This window comes from Bos javanicus, chromosome 29 (assembly GCF_032452875.1).
Source record: "Bos javanicus breed banteng chromosome 29, ARS-OSU_banteng_1.0, whole genome shotgun sequence".
Classification (NCBI taxonomy): Eukaryota; Metazoa; Chordata; class Mammalia; order Artiodactyla; family Bovidae; genus Bos; species Bos javanicus.
In genome coordinates, this window is record NC_083896.1 from 9167039 (window position 1) to 9192293 (window position 25255).

At 45.3% G+C, this 25255-nt stretch overlaps 1 protein-coding gene across 4 annotated transcripts in view; it reads left to right on the forward strand.

Moving 5' to 3' along the window:
- Window positions 1-25255, forward strand: part of ME3 (malic enzyme 3) — a 220759-nt gene that overhangs the window by 78659 nt on the left and 116845 nt on the right. For all 4 annotated transcript variants that reach the window (XR_009734485.1, XM_061406030.1, XM_061406029.1 and 1 more), the window contains one exon: window positions 24784-24917. Coding sequence is in view for 3 of the 4 variants with exons in the window: in XM_061406030.1 (XP_061262014.1) it covers window positions 24784-24917 (134 nt within the window). In the remaining variant the exon portion in view is untranslated. The remainder of the gene's footprint in view (window positions 1-24783; window positions 24918-25255) is intronic.

Here is a 25255-nt window from a genome sequence, read left to right on the forward strand (position 1 = left end):
CCAGCCTCCTCTGCCCTCTACCTCTCCTGCCCGCTGACCTAGTCCAGTCCAGCTTCCAGCCCAGGGTCATCATTCCTGCTCATCCCGACAGTACCCTCATCTTTTGCCTCTATGTCTTTTCACTGCTGGGCTTCCCCGGTGGCTCAGTGGTAAAGAATCCACCTGCCAATGCCAGGTGATGCAGGAGATGCCACTTTGATCCCTGGGTCAGGAAGATCCCCTGGAGAAAAGAATGGCAACCCATTCCAGTGTTCTTGCCTCGGAAGTCCCATGGACAGAGGAACCTGGCGGGCTTCAGGCCCTGGGGTTGCAAAGAGTCAGATGCAACTGAAGCGACCTAGCACATGTGCACAGATGCTGCGGGGGCCCCTCTGCCTACAGGCGGTCCCCCACCCGCGCCGGTCGGCTCTGGCACCCATTCTCTCCGTCTTTGAGGAATCCACCCCAATAGCATCTAAATATGTTCACGGTCTCTCCACTCTAAAATCCCCTTTGCCCCCAGAGGTCTTGGAAGAATTGTGTCTCTGTGCTGATTCCTTTCCCTCCCTTCCTACTCTCCCTTCAAACCACAGAATCCCAACTGCGGCCGATCTTCACCAGCTTACAGGGAACCTCTATTGGCTGAATCCAGCAGGGTTTTCAGTCCTCGTTATCTTTCAGAGACACTCAGCTGCCTTGACCACTCCTGCCTTCCTGAAGCCCTGTCCTCTTGGGCCATCTAGTGACAACCCATCTGCTTCCCCTTCCACCTTCCAGTTGTTTGTTCTCAGCCTGCTCCCCTGGTTCATCCTCCTTTATCCAGCCGTCAAATGCTGGCGTTTCTCAAAGCTCAGACCTTCCTCACTTTGACCACTCTCTGTAGAGGAATAGACCTTGCTGTGGCTTCAGTTACCACGGATTTCTACCAATGTTCGGATTCATTCTCCAGCCCTCTCTTTGAGACCCGGACTTCAGATATCCAGCTGTCTGCCTGATGTCTGCAGATGGGTATTTCAGAGGGTATCAGACTCAGCATGTATAAAGTACAATTTGAGATGTGTTCTTTCCTTCCAGCTCCTCCTGCACACCCAGATCACTGCGTGTCCCATCTCCGTGACACAGTCGTCCGTCATGGCAGCGATACCCCCCAGTTCTCCTCACTACAGCCACAGTGATCTTCCCTGCACACACAGCAAATCCTTTCTCTTCTGTTTAACACTTATCTGTTGTTTCCCATTGCCCTGGGGCCGAAAACCTCAGTCCTTAGCAAAGTCGCCCACGTGCTGTCCCATCCGGGTCCTGCCCCCCTCTTTCCGAGCCTTGAACATGCTGTTTCTTAGGATGTTTCTCTGCTCAAATCTGTCCTGGCACTTGGCCTAATTAACTCTTTGTCTTTCATATCATGTCTCAAAGGTTGTTTCCGTAGGGAAGGCGCTCCCTCCCTGCAGAGGAAGCCACATCAGGGCTCCCAGTTCCTTCCATGCTTTCATAGCATCCTCTACAGCTGCTCTGTGGTACTTCTCATCGTGAGGCAACTATGTGGTAGTTTTTTGTTTGGTTGAACATTTATCTTCCCTGAGGAACTGGGAACTTCTGTTTTGCATGGCTACATCCCCATGCCCAGCACATTACCTTGCATGAAGTGGGTACTTAAATTTTTGTCAAACGAATGACATCCCCTTATTTTGTAACTTTAAATGAATGACGCATCACTTTGGCTTGTATCATCTGTGCTAATTTTCGCTGCTGGAAGGTGAGATGGGTTTTGCCATCTCTCACCTGTACCTAGAACTGTGCATGTCAAACAGCACCTGCTAGCTGAATGAATGAATGAATGAATGTTGGCTAGGTTGAGTCAGAAGGGTGGGCCAGATGGTGAACAGGTCAACAGTGGCAGCAGTGAGAAAAGCTTCCTAAGGGTCTTATCTGCAAACCTCGGGTTATCTGCTTCTCATTAATGTTCAGCCACAAAACTGCTTCAGAGATTTTTTTCCCTATAAAAAGTCAGTCTCTGGTCTTAATTTCTCACCAGTGTTTAATGATCTTGATGTCTCATCAATGTTTAACTGCCCAGAATGCCCAGATACTTAACTTGAAGCTTCTTTTTTTTTTCTTACTAGGGAAAACAACAGAGCAATGAGACTCAGTGGGAAGAACTTGGCTCCTGTCTCCCGCATAAATGTGGCAGCTAATTTTCTCTCTGTTATAAACTTAACCTATGCCAGGACTCTTGCCAGGGTTTTCCAGTAGGGACAGTGAGAGGCCTTTCTACAAGACTGTGTCATGGTTAGCACTATCGTTGTTCTGTGGCTCTATGCTGTATTTGTATTTTAAGGCAATAACACTAATAAATAATTATATTAAATAGCAGTATTTTTCTTTCCTGTCATTACTCCTCATCCTGAAAGAGAAATCTTTCCTAAGAAGTCAGGGTCCAACCCTCCGCCACCTCTTTCAGAATTTCTCCTAATAGCCTTTCTTTTTATTTTTTATTTTTGGTCGCACTGGGACTTCACTGCTGCACACAGGCTTTCTCTAGTTGTGGCGAGCAGGGGCTACCCTTGTCGCGGTGCTCAGGCTTCTCATTGCAGTGGCTTCTCTTGTCGCAGAGCACGGGCTTCAGGGCGCGGGGACTTCAGTAGTTGTGGCTCCTTGGTTCTAGAGCACAGGCTCAGTAGTTGTTGAGCACAGGCTTAGTTGCTCCATGGCCTGTGGGATCTTCCCAGATCAAGAACTGAACTGGAGTCCCCTGTATTGGCAGGCAGATTCTTAACCGCTGGACCACCAGGGAAGCCTCTCCTAATTGCATTTCTGTTGAGATGTTTCCTAAGGACAAGATACTTACGTGTACTCCTGAATTTGTATGCTGTGGATTCGAATTTGTACAAAACTTTTGTCTCCCTTTCTGGTGCAGTTCCTTACAATCACTGGGGGTGCAGATGAAAAGCCCTGACTCTGCAGGGGTCCACAGTCACAGGTACAGGACTTAGGACTTGAATTATAAACCAGCAACCCGCGTGCTTCCCATGTACCCTGATTTCTGAGAATCCGGGTACTGGATTGTAAGTTTCAGCTGATGACCTTTCATCCCTCTATGCACTAGAGTGATGACGGGCGTAGAAGAGCATGCTCAGTTGAGGAACCAGCACGCACAGATGTGAAAATGCCCGCTTCCTCTAGGGATGGGAAAGGAGTTTGCTGTATTGAGAGCTCTTGGTGGAGGTCAGCAGGACAAGAAGCCAAGGGTGATGCACAGCTGATGAGAAGCCTTGCAAGCTTTGAAAAGGAGGGGTTTTTTCCTTAATTGAAGTTTAGTTGACGTACAATATTTCAGGTGTACAATACCGTGAAAGTGCAAGTCGCTCAGTCGTTTCCACCTCTTTGTGACCCCACGGACTATACAGTCCATGGAATTCTCCAGGCCAGAATACTAGAGTGGGTCGCCATTCCCTTCTCCAAGGGATCCTCCCAACCTAGGGATCAAACCCAGGTCTCCCTCATTTTAGGCAGATTCTTCACCAGCTGAGCCACCAGGGAAGCCCAAGAATACTGGAGTGGGTAGCCTACCCCTTCTCCAGCGGATCTTTCTGACCCAGGAATCGAACCAGGGTCTCCTGCATTACAGGTGTATTCTTTTTTTTTTTTTTTGAATTTTTTATGTTGCTCTTTAATTCTTTAATTTTAAGGGGAAAAATATACAAAGCACAATATTCGTTTCCCTGGTGAAAATTTTTCCCAGAAGACACAATATGGTGTGAGCTATTTCCGTAACAGCAGGTAATACACAAGTCATTTCTACTGGAAACTATGCCATCTGGAACAAAACAATTTGTGGAAATGTGTGTCAGTATGATTGTGTTATCCTAGGTTAAAGATGTTGGTAATTGCATCATCAAAGTAGTTTTCTAGTAGGAAATGTACGAAATGTAAGCTCTTGGAAAGAACTATTATGGGTAACCTTTGGTTAAGTTTTCTGGCAAATGCTTCATGCATTTCAAAGTTACAGGTGGATTCTTTACCAACTGAGCTACGAGGGAAGCCCCAGGTGTCCAGTAAAGAGATTCCGTTATATACATGTGTGTTCTTTCTCAGATTATTTTCCGTTGTAGATTATTATAAGATATAAAATATATTTCCTCGTGCTATACAGTAGGTCCTTGTTGTTTATCTACTGCATATATAATAGCAGTGACAGTGGTTTGGTCACTCAGTTGTGTCCAACTCTTTGAGGCTCCATGGACTGTAGCCCACCAGGCTCCTCTGTCAATGGAATTTCTAAGGCAAGAAGACTGGAGTGGGTTGCCATTCCCTTCTCCAGGGGATCTTCCCAACCCAGGGATCGAACCCCAGTCTCCTGCAGTGCAAGTGGTCTCTGCCTTTACAGGCAGATTCTTTACTACTGAGCTACCAGGGAAGCCCCGTATGTATCCATTAATTCCAAGTTTCTAATTTATCCCACCCCCTTTCCCCTGTGGCATCCAAAAGTTTGTTTTCTATGTCTTTGAGTCTATTTCTGTTTTTAAAATAAGCTCTTATCATTTTTTTCAGAAGTGACATCATACAATATTTGTCTTTGTCTGACTCATATCACTCAGTATGATAATCTTTAGGTCAGATAAAAATGTTTAAGTCAGGGAGTGTAGTTATCAAATTTGGCTTTTGGGAAAGGTCAGTCCAGCAGAAGTTCTGAAGGATATATTCCAAGGGTGGGACAATGAGAGCAAGGGGTGGGGGAATTAAGACTGGAGTCCAGGAGTTGCAGAACCGTTTGTTTATGAACAGGGCAAGGACGATTTCAGTCTTGAAAAGAGAAAGATGAGAATGAGGAGGCGGACAATAGTGGAATCTCAAACTCTGTCTCAAACTATTCAGGAGCTAGGACATCATCCGGATTTGGTAATCGGCTGCGATGTGAGGAGTCCAGGATGACTCTTAAATTTCTCCTGAGCTACTGGGTGGCACCATTGTCGAGTAGAGAATGTAGGAGGGAGGCTTGGCCTGGAAGATGAGTTTGGTTAGTAGCGTATGGTATTTGACTGGTCTAGGAGACTTGTAGTGGGGATGCCCAGGAAGCTGATGGAGGTCTGCATCTGGAATGAAAATGATTCTGGGGACATTATGCAAAACATTGTTTTGCCACCAAATTAACACCCAGGCTCCTTTATTTAAAATATTGATAGCTGATATTTACTTAGTGAGTCCTTACTAAACATCAGACACTCTGTGACATGGGACACAAATTACCAAGTGGATTCTGGTATCAGCCCAGTTTTACAGACAAGGAACCTGAACCTTGAAAAGTCAGGTAATGGATTCAGGCTGGGCATCTCGTTGAGGATCAGTCTTTGGCGGTCTTAGTCTCCATCACTCATGATCATTATCCTATGCTACAGTGTTTCTCAAGATGTTTACACTACAACCTTCGGTTACAAACATACTTTACATCACAGGCCAGTACCCTGACACACACACACGTGAGCACATGCGTGCACACACATACTCTTGCAACTAAGCAACAGTTCTTGTCCCTGCTAAATGTGATGCAGCCTGGAATGTTCTACACAAATCTATGTCATTTTTAAAATACTGGTTGTTCCCTATTAAGTTGATTTCAAAGCCAGAGTTGAATTGTTTGATAAGCACAGCCATATTTACTTCTCCTGGGGAGAGTATTTCCCTTCTGTTCTCAGCTCTTGTCATTCCCCTACCTTTGGGGACAGAACACTAAATATTGCTGAACGCTTTGCCCTTTTCTCTCCAGAGAAAAGTGTTAAGGGTAATACCCTGGGGTCTTGGGGGATACCGCCAGCCAGGAAACTCTCACTTCAGTAGACTGATCAAACTCAGTCTTTTTTTTTAAACTGGAGGGTAATTGCTTTACGGTGTTTGTTGGTTTCTGCCGTACAAGGTGAATCAATCATAACTATATAACTATATATATATATATATACACACACACACACGTATATACACATATATCCCATTCTTCCCAGCCCCGTATTCCACCCCTCTTCATCCCACCCCTCTAACTCATCACAGAGAACCAGGCTGGGCTCTCTGTGTTATATAACAGCCTCTCTTTAGTAATCTGTTTTACACATCAACTCAGTTCTGTTGCTCAGTCACGTCTGACTCTGCGACCCCATGGACTGCAGCACTCCAGGCTTCCCTGTCCATCACCAACTCCTGGAGTTTACTCAAACTCATGTCCATGAAGTCGGTGATGCCATCCAACCATCTCATCCTCTGTCGTCCCTTTCTCCTCCTGCCCTCAATCTTTCCCAGCATCAGGGTCTTTTCCAATGAGTCAGCTCTTTGCATCAGGTGGCCAAAGTATTGGAGTTTCAGCTTCAGCATCAGTCCTTCCAATGAACACCCAGGACTGATCTCCTTTAGAATGGACTGTTTGGATCTCCTTGTAGTCCAAGGGACTCTCAAGAGTCTTCTCCAACACCATAGTTCAAAAGCATCAATTCTTCGGCACTCAGTTTTCTTTATAGTCCAACTCTCACATCCATACATGACCACTGGAAAAACCATAACTTTGACTGGATGGACCTTTGTCAGCAAAGTAATGTCTCTGCTTTTTAATACACTGTCTAGGTTGGTCATAGCTTTTCTTCTAAGGAGGAAGCATCTTTTAATTTCATAGCTGCAGTCACCATCTGCAGAGATTTTGGAGCCCCCCAAAATAAAATCTCTTACTGTTTCCATTGTTTCCCCATCTGTTTGCCACGGAGTAATGGGACCGGATGCCATGATCTTAGTTTTCTGAACGTTGAGTTTTAAGCCAGCCTTTTCACTCTCGTCTTTCACTTTCATTTGACACATGGTAGTGTATGTGCTCGGAGAAGGCAATGGCACCCCACTCCAGTACTCTTGCCTGGAAAATCCCATGGACAGAGGAGCCTGGTGGGCTACCGTCTGTGGGGTTGCACAGAGTCGGACATGACTGAAGCAACTTAGCAGCAGCAGCAGCAGTGTATATATGTCAATGTTACTTTCTCAATTTGTCACACCCTCTCCTTTTCCCCATGTGTCCCTGCAAGTCCTTTCAAACTCTGTCTTTAATGTGGCTGACTAAGATTATTGCAGAATGTCCAAAATGAGAACAAAGGGTGAGAAACAGTGCGTGCAAAATAGTGATTACGAGAATGGACTCTAGTGGCAACACAGACCTGGGTTCATGTTCCAGCTCCATAGCCTGATAACTCTATAATGTTGATTAGATATTATATATCATATGGATGTTGTAGAAGGATCAAATTCAAACAGTGCATTGGTTCATTCAGTATCAAAACAGCCTCTCCTTCAGTAGGCACTAAAAAAACAGTACTAAAATCTTTTTTAATTTAATAGAAGTTATAAAATATAAGCCGACTCACCAACCTAATATTCATCTGTACAAGCAAAGTAAATTTCCACCCTACTCAGCAGTGTCCCAGTCACTCATTCAGTGGTGTAGTCAATCAGCATAAATTTAGAATAAACTTTTCCTCGGTCCTTTAAAGGAGACTTTAAATATTAACTGTACTTATCACAGGATATAGGTTTCAGAAGAGCCTGGTAGCTAATGGCACTAAATATAGCCTTGGGCATAGAGCTGTTTATTTTGGAAATTTGGAGGAAAGGTCACCCTTGGAGTTCTCTGCGAATGTCAGCATCGCTTCCTTCAGGGTCACTGTATAGCAGCCAAGCCACACGTGCAAGAATTTCAGTTACCGTTTAGGAAATCACCAATGGAAAAGGGCAATTTGATTAAGCACCTGTAGTCCCTCAGCACAGAGGTCCCAGAGCTCATCATGTTTATGAAATGAGAAATTTTTAAAGAGCCTCTCAGGTTCCTTAAGTGCAAGGATTAGATTCTATCTCATAAGGGAATAGAGAAACAATTCAATGCTAATGGTATAAACTAAGCTCTGGTAAGAAGGAAAACTCACATGGTCTGTGTTTGCCTTTCCCTTTCTTTTGATATAAATCTAATTTAAAAGTGGAACTACAGTTCAAAAAGCAGTCCCAGTACTTCAGCCTTTAACTTTCAGTCCAGTCAACTCTGGGAGACAGTGAAGCACAGGGAAACCCGGCATGCTGCAGTGTATGCGATTGCAGAGTCGGGCATGACTTGAACAACAAGAACCCGTCCCCGCTGAGTTTCTCTCACTAATTTTAGATTTGCGTTTGGTCTCCATCCCTGATGAAAATTTACTGGACACTTAGCCTTAACTTGCAAGTAAATGATGTCCCAACGCTGAGTACCAAGGAGGGTGAACAGGTTAGAAGGGTAAATAGGATGAGACGTTCTACGGACACTCTGGGTTGCTGGCCCTCTCAGGAGCACCAGGTTCCAGCCTGGTGTTCCCCACCGCACTCAGCATCAGGCAGGGACCTGGCCACAGCTTAGTTTACTGAGGACCTCAGATGTGCTGACCACCACGCTGGAGGCTTCAGTTAGTTCTCACTGCTATCTTCTGATATCAAATCCCTTATGGGTATACAATGGAAATAGGTTCAGGGGATTAGATCTGGTAGAGTGCCTGAACTGTGAAAGGAGCTTCATGACATTGTACTGGAGGTGGTGACTAAAACCATCCCCAAGAAAAAGAAATGCAGAAAGGCAAAATGGTTGTCTGAGGAGGTCTTACAAATAGCTGAGAAAAAAAGAGAAGTGGAAAGCAAAAGAGAAAAGGAAAGATATACCCATTTGAATTAGAGTTCCAAAGAATAACAAGGAGAGATAAGAAAGTCTTCTTAAGTGAACAATGCAAAGAAATAGAGGAAAACAATAGAATAGAAAAGGCTAGAGGTTTCTTCAAAAAAATTAGAGATACAAAGAGAATGTTTCCTAAAAAGATGGACACAATAAAGGACAGAAATGGTTTGGACCTAACAGAGGCAGAAGATATTAAGAAGAGGTGGCAAGAGCACATAGAAGAACTGTACAAAAAAGGTCTTAATGACCTGGATAACCGCAATGGTGTGATCACTCACCTAGAGCCAGACATCCTGGAATGTGAAGTCAAGTGGGCCCTAGGAAGCATTACCACGAAAAAAGCTAGTGGAGGTGATGGAATTCCAGCTGAGCTGGAATTCAAATCCTAAAAGATGATGTTGTGAAAGTGCTGTACTCAATATGCCAGCAAATTTGGAAAACTCAGCAGTGGCCATAGGACTGGAAATGGTTAGTTTTCATTCCAGTCCCAAAGAAGGGCAATGCCAAAGAATGCTCAAACTACCTCACAAATGCACTCATTTCACATGCTAGCAAAATAATGCTCAAAACTCTTCAAGCTAGGCTTCAATAGTATGTGAACTGAACTTCCAGATGTACAGGCTGGGTTCAGAAAAGGCAGAAGAACCAGAGATCAAATTGCCAACATCCACTGAATTATTGAAAAAGCAATGGTATTCCAGAAAAACATCTACTTCTGCTTCATTGTCTATGCTAAAACCTTTGTGTGGATCATGACAAACTGGAAAATTCTTCAAGAGATGGGAATGCCAGACCACCTTACCTGCCTCCTGAGAAACCTGTATGCAGGTCAAGAAGCAACAGTTAGAACCAGACATGGAACAAGAGACTGCTTCAAAATTGGGAAAGGAGTACGTCAAGGCTGTATATTGTCACCCTGATTATTTAACTTCTATGAAGAGTACATCATGAGAAATGCCAGGCTGGATGAAGCACAAGCTGGAATCAAGATTGCCAGGAGAAATAGCAATAACCTCAGATATGCAGATGACACCACCCTTAGCAAAGAACTAAAGAGCCTCTTGATGAAAGTGAAAGAGGAGAGTGAAAAATCTGCTTTAAAAACTCAACATTCAAAAAACTAAGATCATGGCATCCAGTCCCATCACTTCATGGCAAATAGATGGGGAAAAAGTGAAAACAGTGACAGACTATTTTCTTGGGCTCTAAAATCATTGCAGATGGTGACTGCAGCCGTGAAAAGTTATGACCAACCTAAACAGTATTTTCAAAAGCAAAGACATAACTTTGCTGACAAAGGTGATACTTTGTTTGACAAAGTCAAGGCTATGGTTTTTCCAGTAGTCATGTACAGGTGTGAGAGTTGAACCATAAAGAAGGCTAAACACCAAAGAATTGATGTTTTTGAAAACTGTGGTGCTGGAGAAACTCTTGAGATTCCCTTGGACAGCAAGGAGATCCAACCAGTCAATCCTAAGGTAAATCAACCCTGCAGATACCCTGAAAGGACTGATGCTAAAGCTGAAACTCCAATACTTTGGCCACCTGGTGTGAAAAGCTGACTCTTTGGAAAAGACCCTGATACTGGGAAAGATTGAGGGCAGGAGGAGAAAAGGGTGACAGAGGATAAGATGGTAGGATAACATCACTGACTCAATGGACATGAGTTTGAACAAACTCCAGATGATGGTGAAGGACAGGGAAGCCTGGCGTGCTGCAGTCCATGGGGTCACAAAGAGTTGGACACGACTGAGTGACTGAATAATAACAACAAGAACAACAAATTACTATCTTCATTCTGTAGATGAGCAAATTGAGGTTCAGAGACATTAAGAATATTACTGAGGATCACACAGCTGGTGGAGGAAGAGTCATGATTTGAATTGAGGACTGGTGCCTTCAAAACCTCATCTCCCTCCTCTATGGCCTGTTCTGGGTCATCTGCACACTACAGGCCAGAACTCCAACAAAAATACCATTAGCACTATTGTGCTGAGCACCACACCCTGCCAGGCACTGAACTAATCTGCTTACTTCTGAATTGATTCCAAAGTATCAAGGGGTGCAGAGTCCACTGGTTTGGCTAGAAAGAGGACTACACTGAAACTCCTTGGCAGCAGAGGCTGTGTCTATTTGGTCTCTCATATGTCTGGTGCCTCCTACGTGGCTGGTTCTCCAAACATGCTTGTTAAATGAATGATTATGTAAATGAATTGACAGTAATTTGGAGTGGAGTTCAAGGTTCAAGTCCTATCCCAAGGTGCTGTTAGGGTCTTGATTTTAGGTAAATTACTAAACTCTGTTAGCCTCCGAGTTACTGTCTATAAAATGAACAAAACACTTTCATAGCCTACCTCTAGGGTGGTGGTTCCCTATTGCTGTACCTTGGACTTAACCTGTGGACCTTTAAAAACTCTTCATCCAGACTTCCCATTCCCAGAATTCTGACTTAATGGGTATAGGGTGTGACCTGGGCATTTAACAGCCCCTTAGTGGGGCTTCCCAGGAGGCCCTAGTTGTAAAGAACCCGCCTGCCAATGCAGAAGGCATTAAGAGATGCAGGTTCGATCCCTGGGTCAGGAAGATCCCCCAGAGGAGGGCATGGAAAGCCACTCCAGTCTTCTTTCCTGGAGAATCCTATGGACAGAGGAGCCTGGAGGGCTACGGTCTGTAGCGTCACAAAGAGTCAGACACGACTGAAGTGACTTAGCATGCATGCATTAGTGGTTCTGCTAGGTAGCAAAATTCGGGAGCTTCTGTCATCAGGATATTCTTTTGGGGTTTTGTGATTGTCAAATATAACAAAGGAAATGCAATCACTTCATGCAACCTAAAGAAGCCATCACTATAAACAGTTGTTATAAAGTCAGTCCAAAGTGACTGTGGACCTACAATTCCTGTCTCCCACTGTCACCACAGAGGAGACTGAGTACCTGATCTCCTGTGTGCCCATCGGTCATCTGTCTCCAGGACGAAATGATCTCCTCCTGCTCCACCTGATGGGCTGCAGAGCTGAGCTCAAGCCCAGGAGGAGGAGGAGGAGGGTTCAGTTAACACCAGGGTGGAACAGGTTAACAGTCATCTGCTGGACAGCTGCCCTGTAAGATGAGCTTGTCCTTGGTCGCTCTCATGTCCGGCTCTGGCATCCCACCCAAGCATCGGCATGCACCAGGCGTGCATATATTTGATACAGTGGCTATTCAGTGTGTGTCTTATTCCCCCAGGTCATAGTTTACATTATGACCCAGTCTTCCCAGGCTGAGAGGGTCAAGGAGACACTGTGCTGCTGGAAGAAGGAAGTGGTACTCCCTGGTCCTCAGTGGCTCCCCTTCCCATCACCTTCCTGTGCCAATCCTCTGTTGAGGGTTAGCTGAGTTAGAGGGCCAACGGGGTGCCAAGAGCAATAGTATTTAAATTTTAAATAATAGCCTCTTGGGAAGAGAGGGCCATGAAGCATTCAAACTGCCACAGGGAATTTTGCCAACAGAATGATTCCTAAGCCTTCCCGCTATCCACCTCTCTTCCCTTGTTCAGGTTAGGACAAAATCCTAGATCCTGCCACATCTTTGAGTTTATAAAGAGATCCCAACGTCAGTGTTCTTACTCGATCAGCACAACCATCCAGTCGTGTCAGCAAATTCAGAGAGAGGAGGTCACTGCCCCCAGAATCACACAGCTGGAGAGTGGAGGGCTTTACTGTAGCTCTTTGGTCTTTCAGTCCCCCGCCAATACTGGCTGTGTGAGGGCAGCACCTCCCTCACGTCGTCCCACGGAAGGGAGACGGAACTGCAGGTCCCGCTGGAACGAGATGTGCCCCTGTGTGCACCTTGAAGCCAGGCAGCCTCTGTACCCTTGCAGCCTATGGCACCAAAGCCCAGTCTTCGAGCCCAAAACTCTAGGGTTCGTTCTCAGTGCTCAGGAGCAATGTATCTTCCACTCTCCTTTTGGGCATTTACAATCTGTTTCTGGATCTGTGATTTTGCCCCTGTTCACAGAAGCATGTCTGGGAGGAAGGCCATTCTCAGGTCTGTGTCTGCTAAGACTTCCCAATGCTTGTGCTTCAGTTCAGTTCAGTTCAGTCGCTCAGTTGTGTCTGAATCTTTGCGACCCCATGAATCGCAGCACGCCAGGCCTCCCTGTCCATCACCAGCTCCCAGAGTTTACTCAGACTCACGTCCATCGAGTGAGTGATGCCATCCAGCCATCTCATCCTCTGTCGTCCCCTTCTCCTCCTGCCCCCAATCCCTCCCAGCATCAGAGTCTTTTCCAATGAGTCAACTCTTCGCATGAGGTGGCCAAAGTATGGGAGTTTCAGCTTCAGCATCATTCCTTCCAAAGAAATCCCAGGGCTGATCTCCTTCAGCATGGACTGGTTGGATCTCCTTGCAGTCCAAGGGACTCTCAAGAGTCCTCTCCAACACCACAGGTCAAAAGCATCAATTCTTCGGCTCTCAGCCTTCTTCACAGTCCAACTGTCACATCCATACATGACCACAGGAAAAACCATAGCCTTGAGTAGACGGACCTTTGTTGGCAAAATAATGTCTCTGCTTTTGAATATGCTATCTAGGTTGGTCATAACATTCCTTCCAAGGAGTAAGCGTCTTTTAATTTCATGGCTGAAGTCACCATCTGCAGTGATTTTGGAGCCCCGCCCCGCCAAAAATAAAGTCTGACACTGTTTCCACTGTTTCCCCATCTATTTCCCATGAAGTGATGGGACCAGATGCCATGATCTTAGTTTTCTGAATGTTGAGCTTTAAGCCAACTTTTTCACTCTCCTCTTTCACTTTCATCAAGAGGCTTTTTAGTTCCTCTTCACTTTCTGCCATAAGGGTGGTATCATCTGCATATCTGAGGTTATTGATATTTCTCCCAGCAGTCTTGATTCAGTTTGTGCTTCTTCCAGCCCAGCGTTTCTCATGATGTACTCTGAATGTAAGTTAAATAAACAGGGTGACAATATACAGCCTTGACGTACTCCTTTTCCTATTTGGAACCAGTCTGTTGTTCCATGTCCAGTTCTAACTGTTGCTTCCTGAAGCCCCCCAAATATCCATCTCAAAGAAATGCCCAGGGGCCTTCATAAACCTGGGGTTCAGTCAGAGAGCAGCAGCCCCAGTAACCTCACTTCCTATCGCCAGTGGGAATCCACATCACCCTCATAAAACTCACAAGCAAATTAGAGTCATGGAAAAATATGCAAGAGCAGGAGGAAATGCCTTCCCGTCCCCTAACAGCTAATCAGCTTTAATTGTACCGTTTCGCAGCTGACTGCCCCCAGCCGTGGCTCCTCTCTGCTGTTGCAGCTGATTGGTGGAGGAAGCAGGCCACAGCGTAAGCCTTCAGCCCAAAGCATGACGTAATGGTGGTGGAACAGAAACCTTTACTGTTACACGTGTGTGTGCTAATCCTTCCTTCCAGCAGTGACACTGCTCCAAGGAAACATGGCTCCGTGCGTGTCATGGGCCAAGCACGTAATCGCAGCGGCACAAGCACACCTGCTTTTCTCATAGGCTGATGGGCCCGGTGCTAACACAGAGGAGCAGTGGCTGAACCACTAAGGTAACTGGCTGTATTTGGAGAAGCAGAATAATTCCGTCTCCAATCAAATCAAGTCAACTCAGTCAAAAGTGTTAGTCACACAGTCGTGTTCACCTCTTTGCGACCCCATGGACTGTAGCCCGCCAGTCTCTTCTGTCCATGGAATTCTCTAGGTGAGAATACTGGAGTGGGTAGCCATTCTCTTCTCCAGGGAATCTTCCCAGCCCAGGGACTGAACCCAGGTCTCCCACATTGCAGGCGGATTCTTTACCATCTGAGCCACCAGGGAAGCTCAACTCAGTCAACAAACTGTTTAACCTGGCCACTCTCAGGAGCAGTTCAGAGCAAAGAGTGTGAACTTTAGAAACAAGTGGATCTGGGTTCCACTCCTGGTTCTTCCATCCACCTGCTGTGTGACCTTGCCTAACTACCTTTCTTTTATTTTATTTTATTTAACTTTACAATATTGCCATATATCAAAATGGATCTGCCACAGGTATACATGTGTTCCCCATCCTGAACCCTCCTCCCTCCCCATACCATCCCTCTGGGTAGTCCCAGTGCACCAGCCCCAAGCATCCAGTATCGTGCATCAAACCTGGACTGGCGACTTGTTTCATATATGATATTATACATATTTCAATGCCATTCTCCCAAATCATCCCACCCTCTCCCTCTCCTACAGAGTACAAAAGACTGTTCTATACATCACTGTCTCTTTTGCGGTCATTTATACAGGGTTCTTGTTACCATCTTTCTAAATTCCATATATATGCATTAGTATGCTGTATTGGTGTTTTTCTTTCTGGCTTACTTCACTCTCTATAATAGGCTCCAGTTTCATCCACCTCATTAGAACTGATTCAAATGTATTCTTTTTAATGGCTGAGTAATACTCCATTGTGTATATGTACCACAGCTTTCTTATCCATTCATGTGCTGATGGACATCTAGGTTGCTTCCATGTCCTGGCTATTATAAACAGTGCTGCGATGAACATTGGGGTACACGTGTCTCTTTCAATTCTGGTTTCCTCGGTGTGTATGCCCAGCAGTGGGATTGCTGGATCATAAGGCAGTTCTATTTCCAGTTTTTTAAGGAATCTCCACACTGTTCTCCATAGTGGCTGTACTAGTTTGCATTCCCACCAACAGTGTAAGAAGGTTGCTTTTTCTCCACACCCTCTCCAGCATTCATTGCTTGTAGACTTTTGGATTGCAGCCATTCTGACTGGCGTGAAATGGTACCTCATAGTGGTTTTGATTTGCATTTCTCTGATAATGAGTGATGTTGAGCATCTAGGCTCAGTTTTCTAGTCCATAAAATGGGGATAACATCATAGGATTGTTAACTCAGGGTTGCAGTGGGGATTAAATGAGACGATCAGTACAAAGTGCCTGTTTCAGTACCTGACCTAACCCAGTGGGCGCTCTTGTTATTTTTATTGGTGATGATAGTTTTGTGCTTCTGCCTGTATTAGCTGCTTCCAAGTGTCTAGTTCGCACTACCCCACGTTTGTTAATTAACTGATGCTCGAGAAACCAAGCAAGAAATGCCCTTCATGTGCTAAAATGTATGGCACTGACTCTAAGAGAGAGGGGAGAGCTGAATGAGGTAGGGTATCAGGAAGACCTCCTGGAGGAGGTGGCCTCAACTGGGGATTGGAAGATGGGAGAGGAGCGCGTCAGAGCATGCTGGACAGGGGTCCTAATGTGGACCAGAGTATGACAGGCAGAGTGAGCGTGCCTGCTGGGGGCGGAGGGCAGTTTGGCGTGGGGAACGCATGGGGCTGCAGAGGCAGGAGCCTGGCCTGAGTCATCGGAGGCGCAATTATGCTGGATGTGGTGACGTCCCTTTAGGCCCCCTCTGCTGGACGAGCTCCCGACCACCCTCCAGGGCTTGTCTCCAGGATCGCTCCTGAACTCTCTTGTGTCACCCTGCCCCATGAACAGATAACAGTGGTAATAAAGAGAATATGCGGTGTTCCCTGAGCACTTCCAGTGTGCCAGTACCTGTGCTGAGCATTTCACACCGGTATTTCAGTGAATCCCACTGCACATGACACGGCCCGCATCCCATTTCTTAGGTTGGAGAAGTGTCCTGCGCGAGGCGGAGGCCCCGGATCACCTGTACACGTTAATCCATATGTCTTTGCTGGTCAACCCAGAAGCGCATTTCTTTTCGGGGTGCCTAACGGGGTACACCTTGGCACAAAGTAGGAACTCATAAATGTTTGAACAGTGAATGAAAAGAGAGTGTCAAGTGTACAGCAGGACTCTGGAGCCAGAGGCAATAGGCAGATTGCCAAGATGGGCAGGGAGCCCCCCTGTTGGAAAGGCTTAGTTTTTGAGGAGCCGGCCACTGGGAAGCCTGGGTCTCTGGACAGCAGGAGGCTGGGGCTGGGCCCGGCCTGACAGGCTCACTGCCTTCAAGCCACTTGATGGTGTGGGTGCTCAGTTGCTAAGTCATGTCCGGCTCTTGTAACCATGGACTGTAGCCCACCAGGCTCCTCTGTCCGTGGGATTTTCCAGGCAAAATTACTGGAGTGGGTTGCCTTTCCCTTCTCCAGAGGATTTGATGCTGGAAGCAAATGTCTTATTTCCGGTGCCAGTCTCTGATGCCAATAAGTTTGTCCTGGGTTGAGCCCACAGGTGAAATTCAGCAGCTGGGCCAGAGATGCTCATTCAGGGAAGACGATGAGATAGGTAAGGTCAGGAGTGATGGTTGAAAGCTTAACCCTGCCACAGCGTAGGCACTGACCAATCAAAACAGTCCCAGACCTTTGGTGCTAGAGCAGGATGTTGAAGCCACCCACTTTGCCAAACTTAACCCATTGTTTGTTGATCTTGGGGAGGTTCCAAAGGTTCCCTGGGAGAAGCCAGAGCAGGTTGGGAGGGGCACCTGGCTGGGGGGAGTAGTCAGAGAAGTGGCTCTGTAGCAATTCAAATATTTCAAAAGAGTCACAACTGGCAGATTCCTACCGGAGTGTCGTAGCTGAACACCCCAAGGTCACTTTCTGCTAAGAGAATCAGCCATTTTTCAAAACCCCCTTGTCCTATTTTGAAGAGTTTGTTAAAACTTGATGATATGGGGCTTCCCTGGTGGTCCAGTGGTTAAGAGTCTGCCTTGCGATGCAAGGGACACCAGTTAAATCCCTGGTCCAGGAAGATCCCATATGCCGCAAGTAACTAAACCCAAAAGCCAAGCCCATGTGCTGTGACTCCTGAAGCCTGTGCACCTGGAGCCACAAGAGAAGCCACCACAGTGAGAAGCCCAAGCACCGAACCGGAGACAGCCTGCATGCAGCAGTGAAGACCCAGCGCAGCCAAAATATCGAATAAAATAGTCTTTAACAACAACAACGAAAACTGGATAATATGACCCAACACTTTATTTGGCTAGGCATACAGAAACCATAAATTCTCAATGCAGTAAGAAGGATTAAGGACTGCCCCCCCACCCCCACCACTATCAGCTTCTCCATGTTGTACAAACCTTACTCCTGCCTTAGGACTCCTGGTATACCTTAATATGGAATACCATATTCATTTCCATATTAACATGGAAATTATCCAGGCCAAGAGCCTGAGTGCTTTCTCCTATAGAGTTCTAATACTTTTCCCTTACACCCTAGTGAATCATCTTTGGCCTGTCCTATTTTGGAAGCCACAGTAAAGCTAAAGTACCTGCATTTCTTCTCTGCAAACTTGTAAATCTGAGGTTGCCTTAACATTAGTTTCAGGGTGAAAAGAAGCTTATAGAAGTATTTTTTTTTAATCCCTGAAATTACCAGTTGCTAAACAGTCATACTTTTTCCTGAAATACCAAAGAAGTTGGTGGCAGTCAGCCAAGAGAAACAGCCTGTAGAGAGACTCGAGCTGTTATTAAAAGCCAAGTGGTCATTAACAAAGATGATGTCATAATTAAATGTCCTGGCCTGCCTGGGATCCTGGGTCCAAGGAAAGACAATTCCATTCTTTACTAAACCAGTGAAGACTCACCTGCCTAATAGTGTTTAGTGAAAGTACGAGATGTTTCCTGCAAAAGGATCAGGGACCTCGGTGTCATACCAAGCTTGCAGAGGTGATGGCCAGCACAGGGAATTTGTGAACTGGTGATTTTGGGCTTTGATGAAGAAAACTGGGAATTTTATGTGCCCAGAGTGCTTTGCAAAACGCCATGAGTCATATTTTCAGAGCCGAGCCTATCCTAAGATAGGTTTTTTCTTACAGTTCCAGCAGTTCTGAGAGGAGGAACAATGCCTCAGGATTTTTATAAGCCGAGTCATCATTGCTCCTTTATAAAAATATAACCGCAGCCCAGAACTCGTAGTTTCAGAGATTCCCAAGTTACAAAACAAAAACGAAGAGGAATTGGGAATAGCCAAGGAATCTAACTTTTATTTACTTTTCCCTTCTATTTCTCTTTTTTTCCCACCCTTCCTTCACCAGCACCATCCCAACTCACATTTTCTGAGGTCCATCTCACCAAGGTCCTGGCAGGGTGTACATGATATAAGTGGCAAAGATGCAGCCGCTCCTGAATAGAGGCTCAGAAGGAGGAAACAGACATGTGGACACGAGGAGGGGGGGTGAATTGGGAGATTGGAACTGATGTATGAGCATTGCCATGTGTGAAACAGATGGCCAGTGGGAAGCTGCTATATAGCACAGGGAGCTCAGCTTGGTGTTCTGTGGTGACCTAGAAGGGTGGGATGGTGGTGGAGGGGGCAGGAGAGCCGTCCAAGAGGGAGGAGGTGTATGTACATATATAGCTGATTCACTTTATTGTACAGCAGAAGCTAAGACAACATTGTGAAGTAACTACACCCCAACTAAAAAAAAAAAATGCAGCCTGTGATCCACTCTTGGTTCTGTCACTTACCTCTAGTCAAAGAAATCATCAGGAAAAAAGTTATCACACCAAATGGTTGTAAGATGCATCTTGGTTTAAGAAACAATAAAATATGGGTCAATAGCTGTGCAACTTCAGGAGCATCAAATAACATCTGGTGCTCAGTTGTGTCCTCTGGACAGTAGAGGGTACAAGACCTCCTCACAAGGTGATTATTAAGGATGGCATGAGATTGGGTATTTATTAGTCCTTTTCTTAGAACTGATGATAGCATCAGCTAGGTGGGATAATCAGGATATGGACTTGAATTGCCCTGTCATTGTTAAATTCCCTGTAAAGGCTCAGTGGTAAAGAACCTGCCTGCCAATGCAGGAGACCTGTGTTCAATCCCTGAGTCAGGAAGATCCCCTGGAGAGGGAAACGGCAACCCACTCCAGTATTCTTGCCTGGAAAATCCCACGGACAGACGAGCCTGGTGGGCCACGGTCCGTGGGGTCACAAAAGAGTCGGACACAACTTCATGCCTAAACAAGAAGAGGCACTTGTACTCATTGCAGATGAGGCATTTTCCAGCTGGTGGAAGAATGGGAAGAGTTGGTGCTTCCTACCCATTCAAGCTCCTCCTCCCCAAGGAAATCTGGGGACGCTAGACACCCGTAAGTGTCAATTAGTTTTTACTTATCACCTACACAGCCTTCGCTTCTACAAGGAACCTTCATCACCTGAGGCTCATTATGAAGAGAGGGCTTAACCCACGTTGCCCCAGCGATCATCAGCCTTGACTACAGTGGGGGTCATCAGTTCAGTTCAGTTCAGTTCAGTCGCTCAGTCGTGTCCGACTCTTTGTGACCCCATGAGTCGCACAACGCCAGGCCTCCCTGTCCATCACCAACTCCCAGAGTTCACTCAAGCTCACGTCCATCGAGTCCGTGATGCCATCCAGCCATCTCATCCTCTGTCATCCCCTTCTCCTCCTGCCCCCAATCCCTCCCAGCATCAGAGTCTTTTCTAATGAGTCAACTCTTCACATGAGGTGGCCAAAGTCCTGGAGTTTCAGCTTTAGCATCATTCCTTCCAAAGAAATCCCAGGGCTGAACTCCTTCAGAATGGACTGGTTGGATCTCCTTGCAGTCCAAGGGACTCTCAAGAGTCTTCTCCAGCACCACAGTTCAAAAGCATCAATTCTTCAGTGCTCAGCCTTCTTCACAGTCCAACTCTCACATCCATACATGACCACAGGAAAAACCATAGCCTTGACTAGCAGTATTAATTAATGAATTAGTTAATTAAGGACTGTTCTCAGTCCCCTACATAATCCTCCCCGCTTGGGGATTCTGCTCCCTTCCTTGTTAATGTCTGCCACCCATGGAGCCACTCTGGGCTGACCCCTTCGGCCACTGCCAGGGTAAGAAGGTTGAGGGCGCCTACACTGTTTTCTAGGCAGTTCTAGGGCAGCCCTCATTCAGCAGAGCCACCCGGAGTTCTACATGGAAGAGGTGTCTTTTTTTTCCACAGGATGTTGCTCTTCATCACTTCAGGATAAAGGCAGGGAAGTTGGACTGCTCATATCCCCCAGTATCCCTTACGAGAACAGTTCCTGCAGCTTCTGCCAGCAGACACCATCTCCAGAGGGTTTAACTGGGCCAGGGAGCAGATTCCATGACGTCTTACTTATCCCTCGTGTCTCCCTGCCAGTGCCCAAACCAGAAAGGGCCATTCTGTGAAAAACACTGGTCAGACGATGAAAAGATAAGCCACAGACTGGAAGAAATATTTACAAAACACACATCTGATGCAGGACTTGTACCCAAAATATGCAAAGAATTCTTTTAAAACAGCTTTATTGAGTTACAATTCACATACCATACAATTCACTCATTTTACGGATACAGTTCAGTGGTTTTGGGAGATAATCTGGTTTTAACTTTTTAAGTTGTGGTCAAGTATATATATATATATAAAACAAAATTTGGTTAAACCATTTTTAAGTATACAGTTAAGTGCCATTAAGTACATTCATAATGTTGTGCAACCATCATTACTATCCATTTCCAAAACTTTTTCATTGCCCTAAATAGAAACTCTGTTGCCATTAAGTAGTAACGCACCCACGGCTTCCCCACCGCCCAGCCTTTAGTAATCTCTAATCTACTTTCTGTCGTGATGAATTTGTCTATTCTAGATATTTCCTGTACGTGGATTCGTATAATATTTGTCCTCTTGTATCTGGCTTATTTCATTTAGCATAATGTTTTCAAGGTTCATCCATGAAGTAGCATGTATCGGAACTGCATTCCTTTTTATGTTTGAATAATTTTCATTGTATGTATACACATTTTGTTTATCCATTCATGTGTTGGTGGACACCTCTGTTGATTCCACCTTTTGGCTGTGGTGAATAACACTGCAGTGAACATCTGTTCAAGTCCTTGCTTTCAGTTTCTGGAATGGAATTTTTGGGGTCATATGGTAATTTTGTGCTTAGCTTTTCGAAGAAATTCGAAATCGTTTTCCCATAGAGGCTGCAACACTTTACATTCCTACCAGCAATGTACAAGAGTTTCAGTTTCTCCACATCTTCACCAACACTTGTTATTCACTTTTATTTTTTTTTTCATTACAGCCATCCTAGTGGGTGTGAAATGGTTATCTCAGTTTTGATTTTATTTTCCCTGATGGCTAATGGGCTTACCTATTAGCTCAGACAGTAAAGCATCCGCCTGCAATGCAGGAGGCCCAGGTTCGATCCCTGGGTCAGGAGAATACCCTGGAGGAGGGCAGGGCAAGCCATTCCAGTATCCTCGCCTGGAAAATCCCATGGACAGAAGAGCCTGGTGGGCTACAGTCCATGGGGTCACAAAGAGTCGAACATGACTGAGCAACTAACATACACACAATGACTAATGATAGGCTTCCCGAGTGGCTCAGTTGTAAAGAATCCACCTGCCAATGCAGGAAACGTGGGTTCCTTCCCCGGGTGGGGAAGAACCCTAGAGAAGGAAATGGCAACCCACTGTAGTATTCTTGCCTGGGAAATCCCATGGACAGAGGAGCCTGACAGGCTGCAGTTTGTGGGGTTGCTTAGCAACTAAACAACCGTGATTAATGATGCTGTATATTTTTTCATGTGCTATTGGCCATTTGTATATCTTCCTTGGAGAAATATCTGAGTCATTTGCCCATTTTTTACTTGGGTTGCTTTTCCTTTTGTTGTGTGTTGTAGAAATTATAGATTCTGAATATTAAGCCATTATTAGACCTGTGATTTCCAAATATTTTCTCTCATTTTGTAGGCTGTCTTTTCCCTTCCTTGGCAGTTTTCCTTTATACACAAAAGTTTTTAGATGGAGTCAGTTTATCTAATTTTTTCTTTATTGCTGTTGCTTTGGTGCATATCTAAGAATCCATAGTCAAACCCAAGGTCATTAAGATTTACCCCTGTGTTTTCTGTAAGAGTTTTATGATATTAGTTCTTATATTTAGGCCATTGATCCATTTGAATTAATTTTTGTTTTGGTGTGAAGTAGGAATCTCCTTGAATTCTTCTGCACATGGCAATCCAGTTGTCCCAGCATCTGTTCTTGAAGACATTATTCTCTCTCCATCAAATGGAATTGGCATCCTTGTCGAAAACCAATTTTCGTAGATGTATGGATTTATTTCCAAATTCTTGATTCTTTTCTATTGATCTGTATGTACTTATGCCAATACCACACTGTTTTGATTACTGTAGTTTTATAAAAAATGGTTTTGGTTGCTCAGGGTGCCTTGCTACTTCATACGAACTTGAAAATTGACTTTCCTATTTCTGCAAAAGATGCCATTCAAATTTTGATAGGGATTGCATTAAAACTGAAGATCTAAGAACTATTAAAACTAAACAATAAGAAAAAAAGAGTAAAAAAGGCAAGAATTTTTTAACAATACCTCTCTAAGAAGATGTACAGGTGAAAAATGAGCATATGAAAAAAAATTGTTCATCATCCTATGTCAATAGGGAGTTACAAATTCAAGCAATAATAACATACCACTACATACGGTGGGCTACATCCCATGGGGTCTCAAAGAGTCGGACACCTGAGCGACTAACACACACACACACATATCTATTACAAAGACTAAAATTTTTAAAACTGACAACACCGATTGCTGGAGAGGAGGTGGAACAACAGAAACTCATTCGTTGCTGGTAGGAGCGCAAAGTTTTGCAGCCACTTTAGAAAACAGTTTGGCAGTTTCTTAAAAAGCTAAATATAATCTTACTAGGCATGCTCAGTTGCTTCAGTCGTGTCTGACTCTTTGCAACCCCATGGACTTTAGCTCACCAGGCTCCTCTGTCTGTGGGATTCTCCAGGCAAGAATACTGGAGTGGATTGCCATGCCTTCCTCCAGGGGAATCTTCCCGACCCAGAGATTGAACTCCTGACTTTTTTGTCTCCTGCATTGGCAGGTGGGTTCTTTACCAGGAGAGCCACCTGGGAAGCCCCTCAAGGGATACAGAGCCAGCTAAAAGAGTTTTCAATGGCCAAAACTAGAACAGCTTGAGCAAAAAAAATAAGACAGTATTGGATTATAACCCAGAGCATAAAACAAATAGCCATGAGTTCATTCTAATATAAATAAATGACTGAACAAATAAGTGAGGGAGAAGAGACAAATCTCCTGTGTAGAAGTCCAAGCAAGGCGTAACTTCACAGTGGAGAGTCCTGGCAAGCACTTCTTCACCCACGTGATCTCGGTCAATAGCAACAATGATAAGTTGTGTTGGTCATATGTGCCTTGATCTGATGTGATAAAAATGGCACTTTACCTCTGTGGTCTTCCTCCTCAAAACCCATTAGCCCACTTCTGTCATGAGAGAAGCATGACACAAATTCCAGTGGAGGGAGAGTGTACAAGATACCTGACCAGTCCTCCTCAAGACACTCCAAGGTCATCAAAACCAAGGAGGGCCTGAGAAACTGTCAGAGCCAAAAGGAGCCTTAGGCGACCTGATGACTACATGGAATGTGGGGCCCTGGATGGGATCCTAAAAGAACAACGAAAAAAGAAAAAAAAACTAGGTGGAAAAAAAAACTAGGAAATCTGAATAAACCAGGGACTTTAATAATAATGTGTCATTGTTGATTCATTAATTCTAACAAATATACCAAAGGGATGGAAGATATTTACTAATAGGGCAAACTGGATGAGGAAATATAAGGGAACCCGGTACTGTCTTGTCAATTTTTCTATAAATCTAAAACTGTTCTGGGGACTTCCCTGTAGATCCAGTGGCAAAGACTCTATGCTCCCAATGCAGGGGCCCTGGGTTCAATCCCTGGTCGGGGAACTGAATCCCACACGCTGCAACTAAGATCCGGTGCAGCCAAATGAATAACAAAAGATGAATAAATGTTTAAAAAAAAAAAACTGTTCTAAAAATAAAATACATTTTCAAAAAGAAGTATAAACCAAAAAACCCTGGCAATATACACATTTTCCATGTTTTTTTAAGAGGAAGCTAGACTCCAGAAGAGCCAAGATGACTGACGCAGGATGGCCTGGCTACTTAAAAGGCAGCAGTGGGCTCTGCGCCCAGGGCCCTCGCTGCTGAGTCTCAGTGCCTGTGGCTGGTCTGGGGATGGAACCGCCGCTGCTCCCGGGTTTCCTGCACACCCACTTATGTGCATGCGTTTCTTTCCTGTTCTCCCCAGGGCATGGCCTTTACACTTGAGGAGAGGCTGCAGCTTGGGATCCATGGCCTCATCCCCCCCTGCTTTCTGAGCCAGGACGTCCAGCTCCTCCGGGTCATGAGATACTACGAGCGACAGCAGAGTGACCTGGACAAGTGAGTGCCGGACGTCTGTTCTCTCAGCCAGCGCCGGGCTCAGCTCTGGTCCTCAGATGGTTTTCTGGACACTCTCTAGCTAGGAAAGGCCGACAGCCCCGAGAGAGCCCAGACCCAGCCTTGCCTTCTACAGGGTGATGGTCTCCCTGAGGGACAGGGCTTGTTGTGATCGAGCCATGGTCCGTGTGTCCTGGGAGGACTGAGAAGGTTGCCTGAACTCCAACCAGGGGGATCTGGTTGGGCCTTCCAGAAGTGATGAAATCAGAGTCAGCCCAGGAAGCACCAATAGTACCAATGGAAGTACCAATGGAATTCAGCATTCAGCAGTGGGGTTCCCG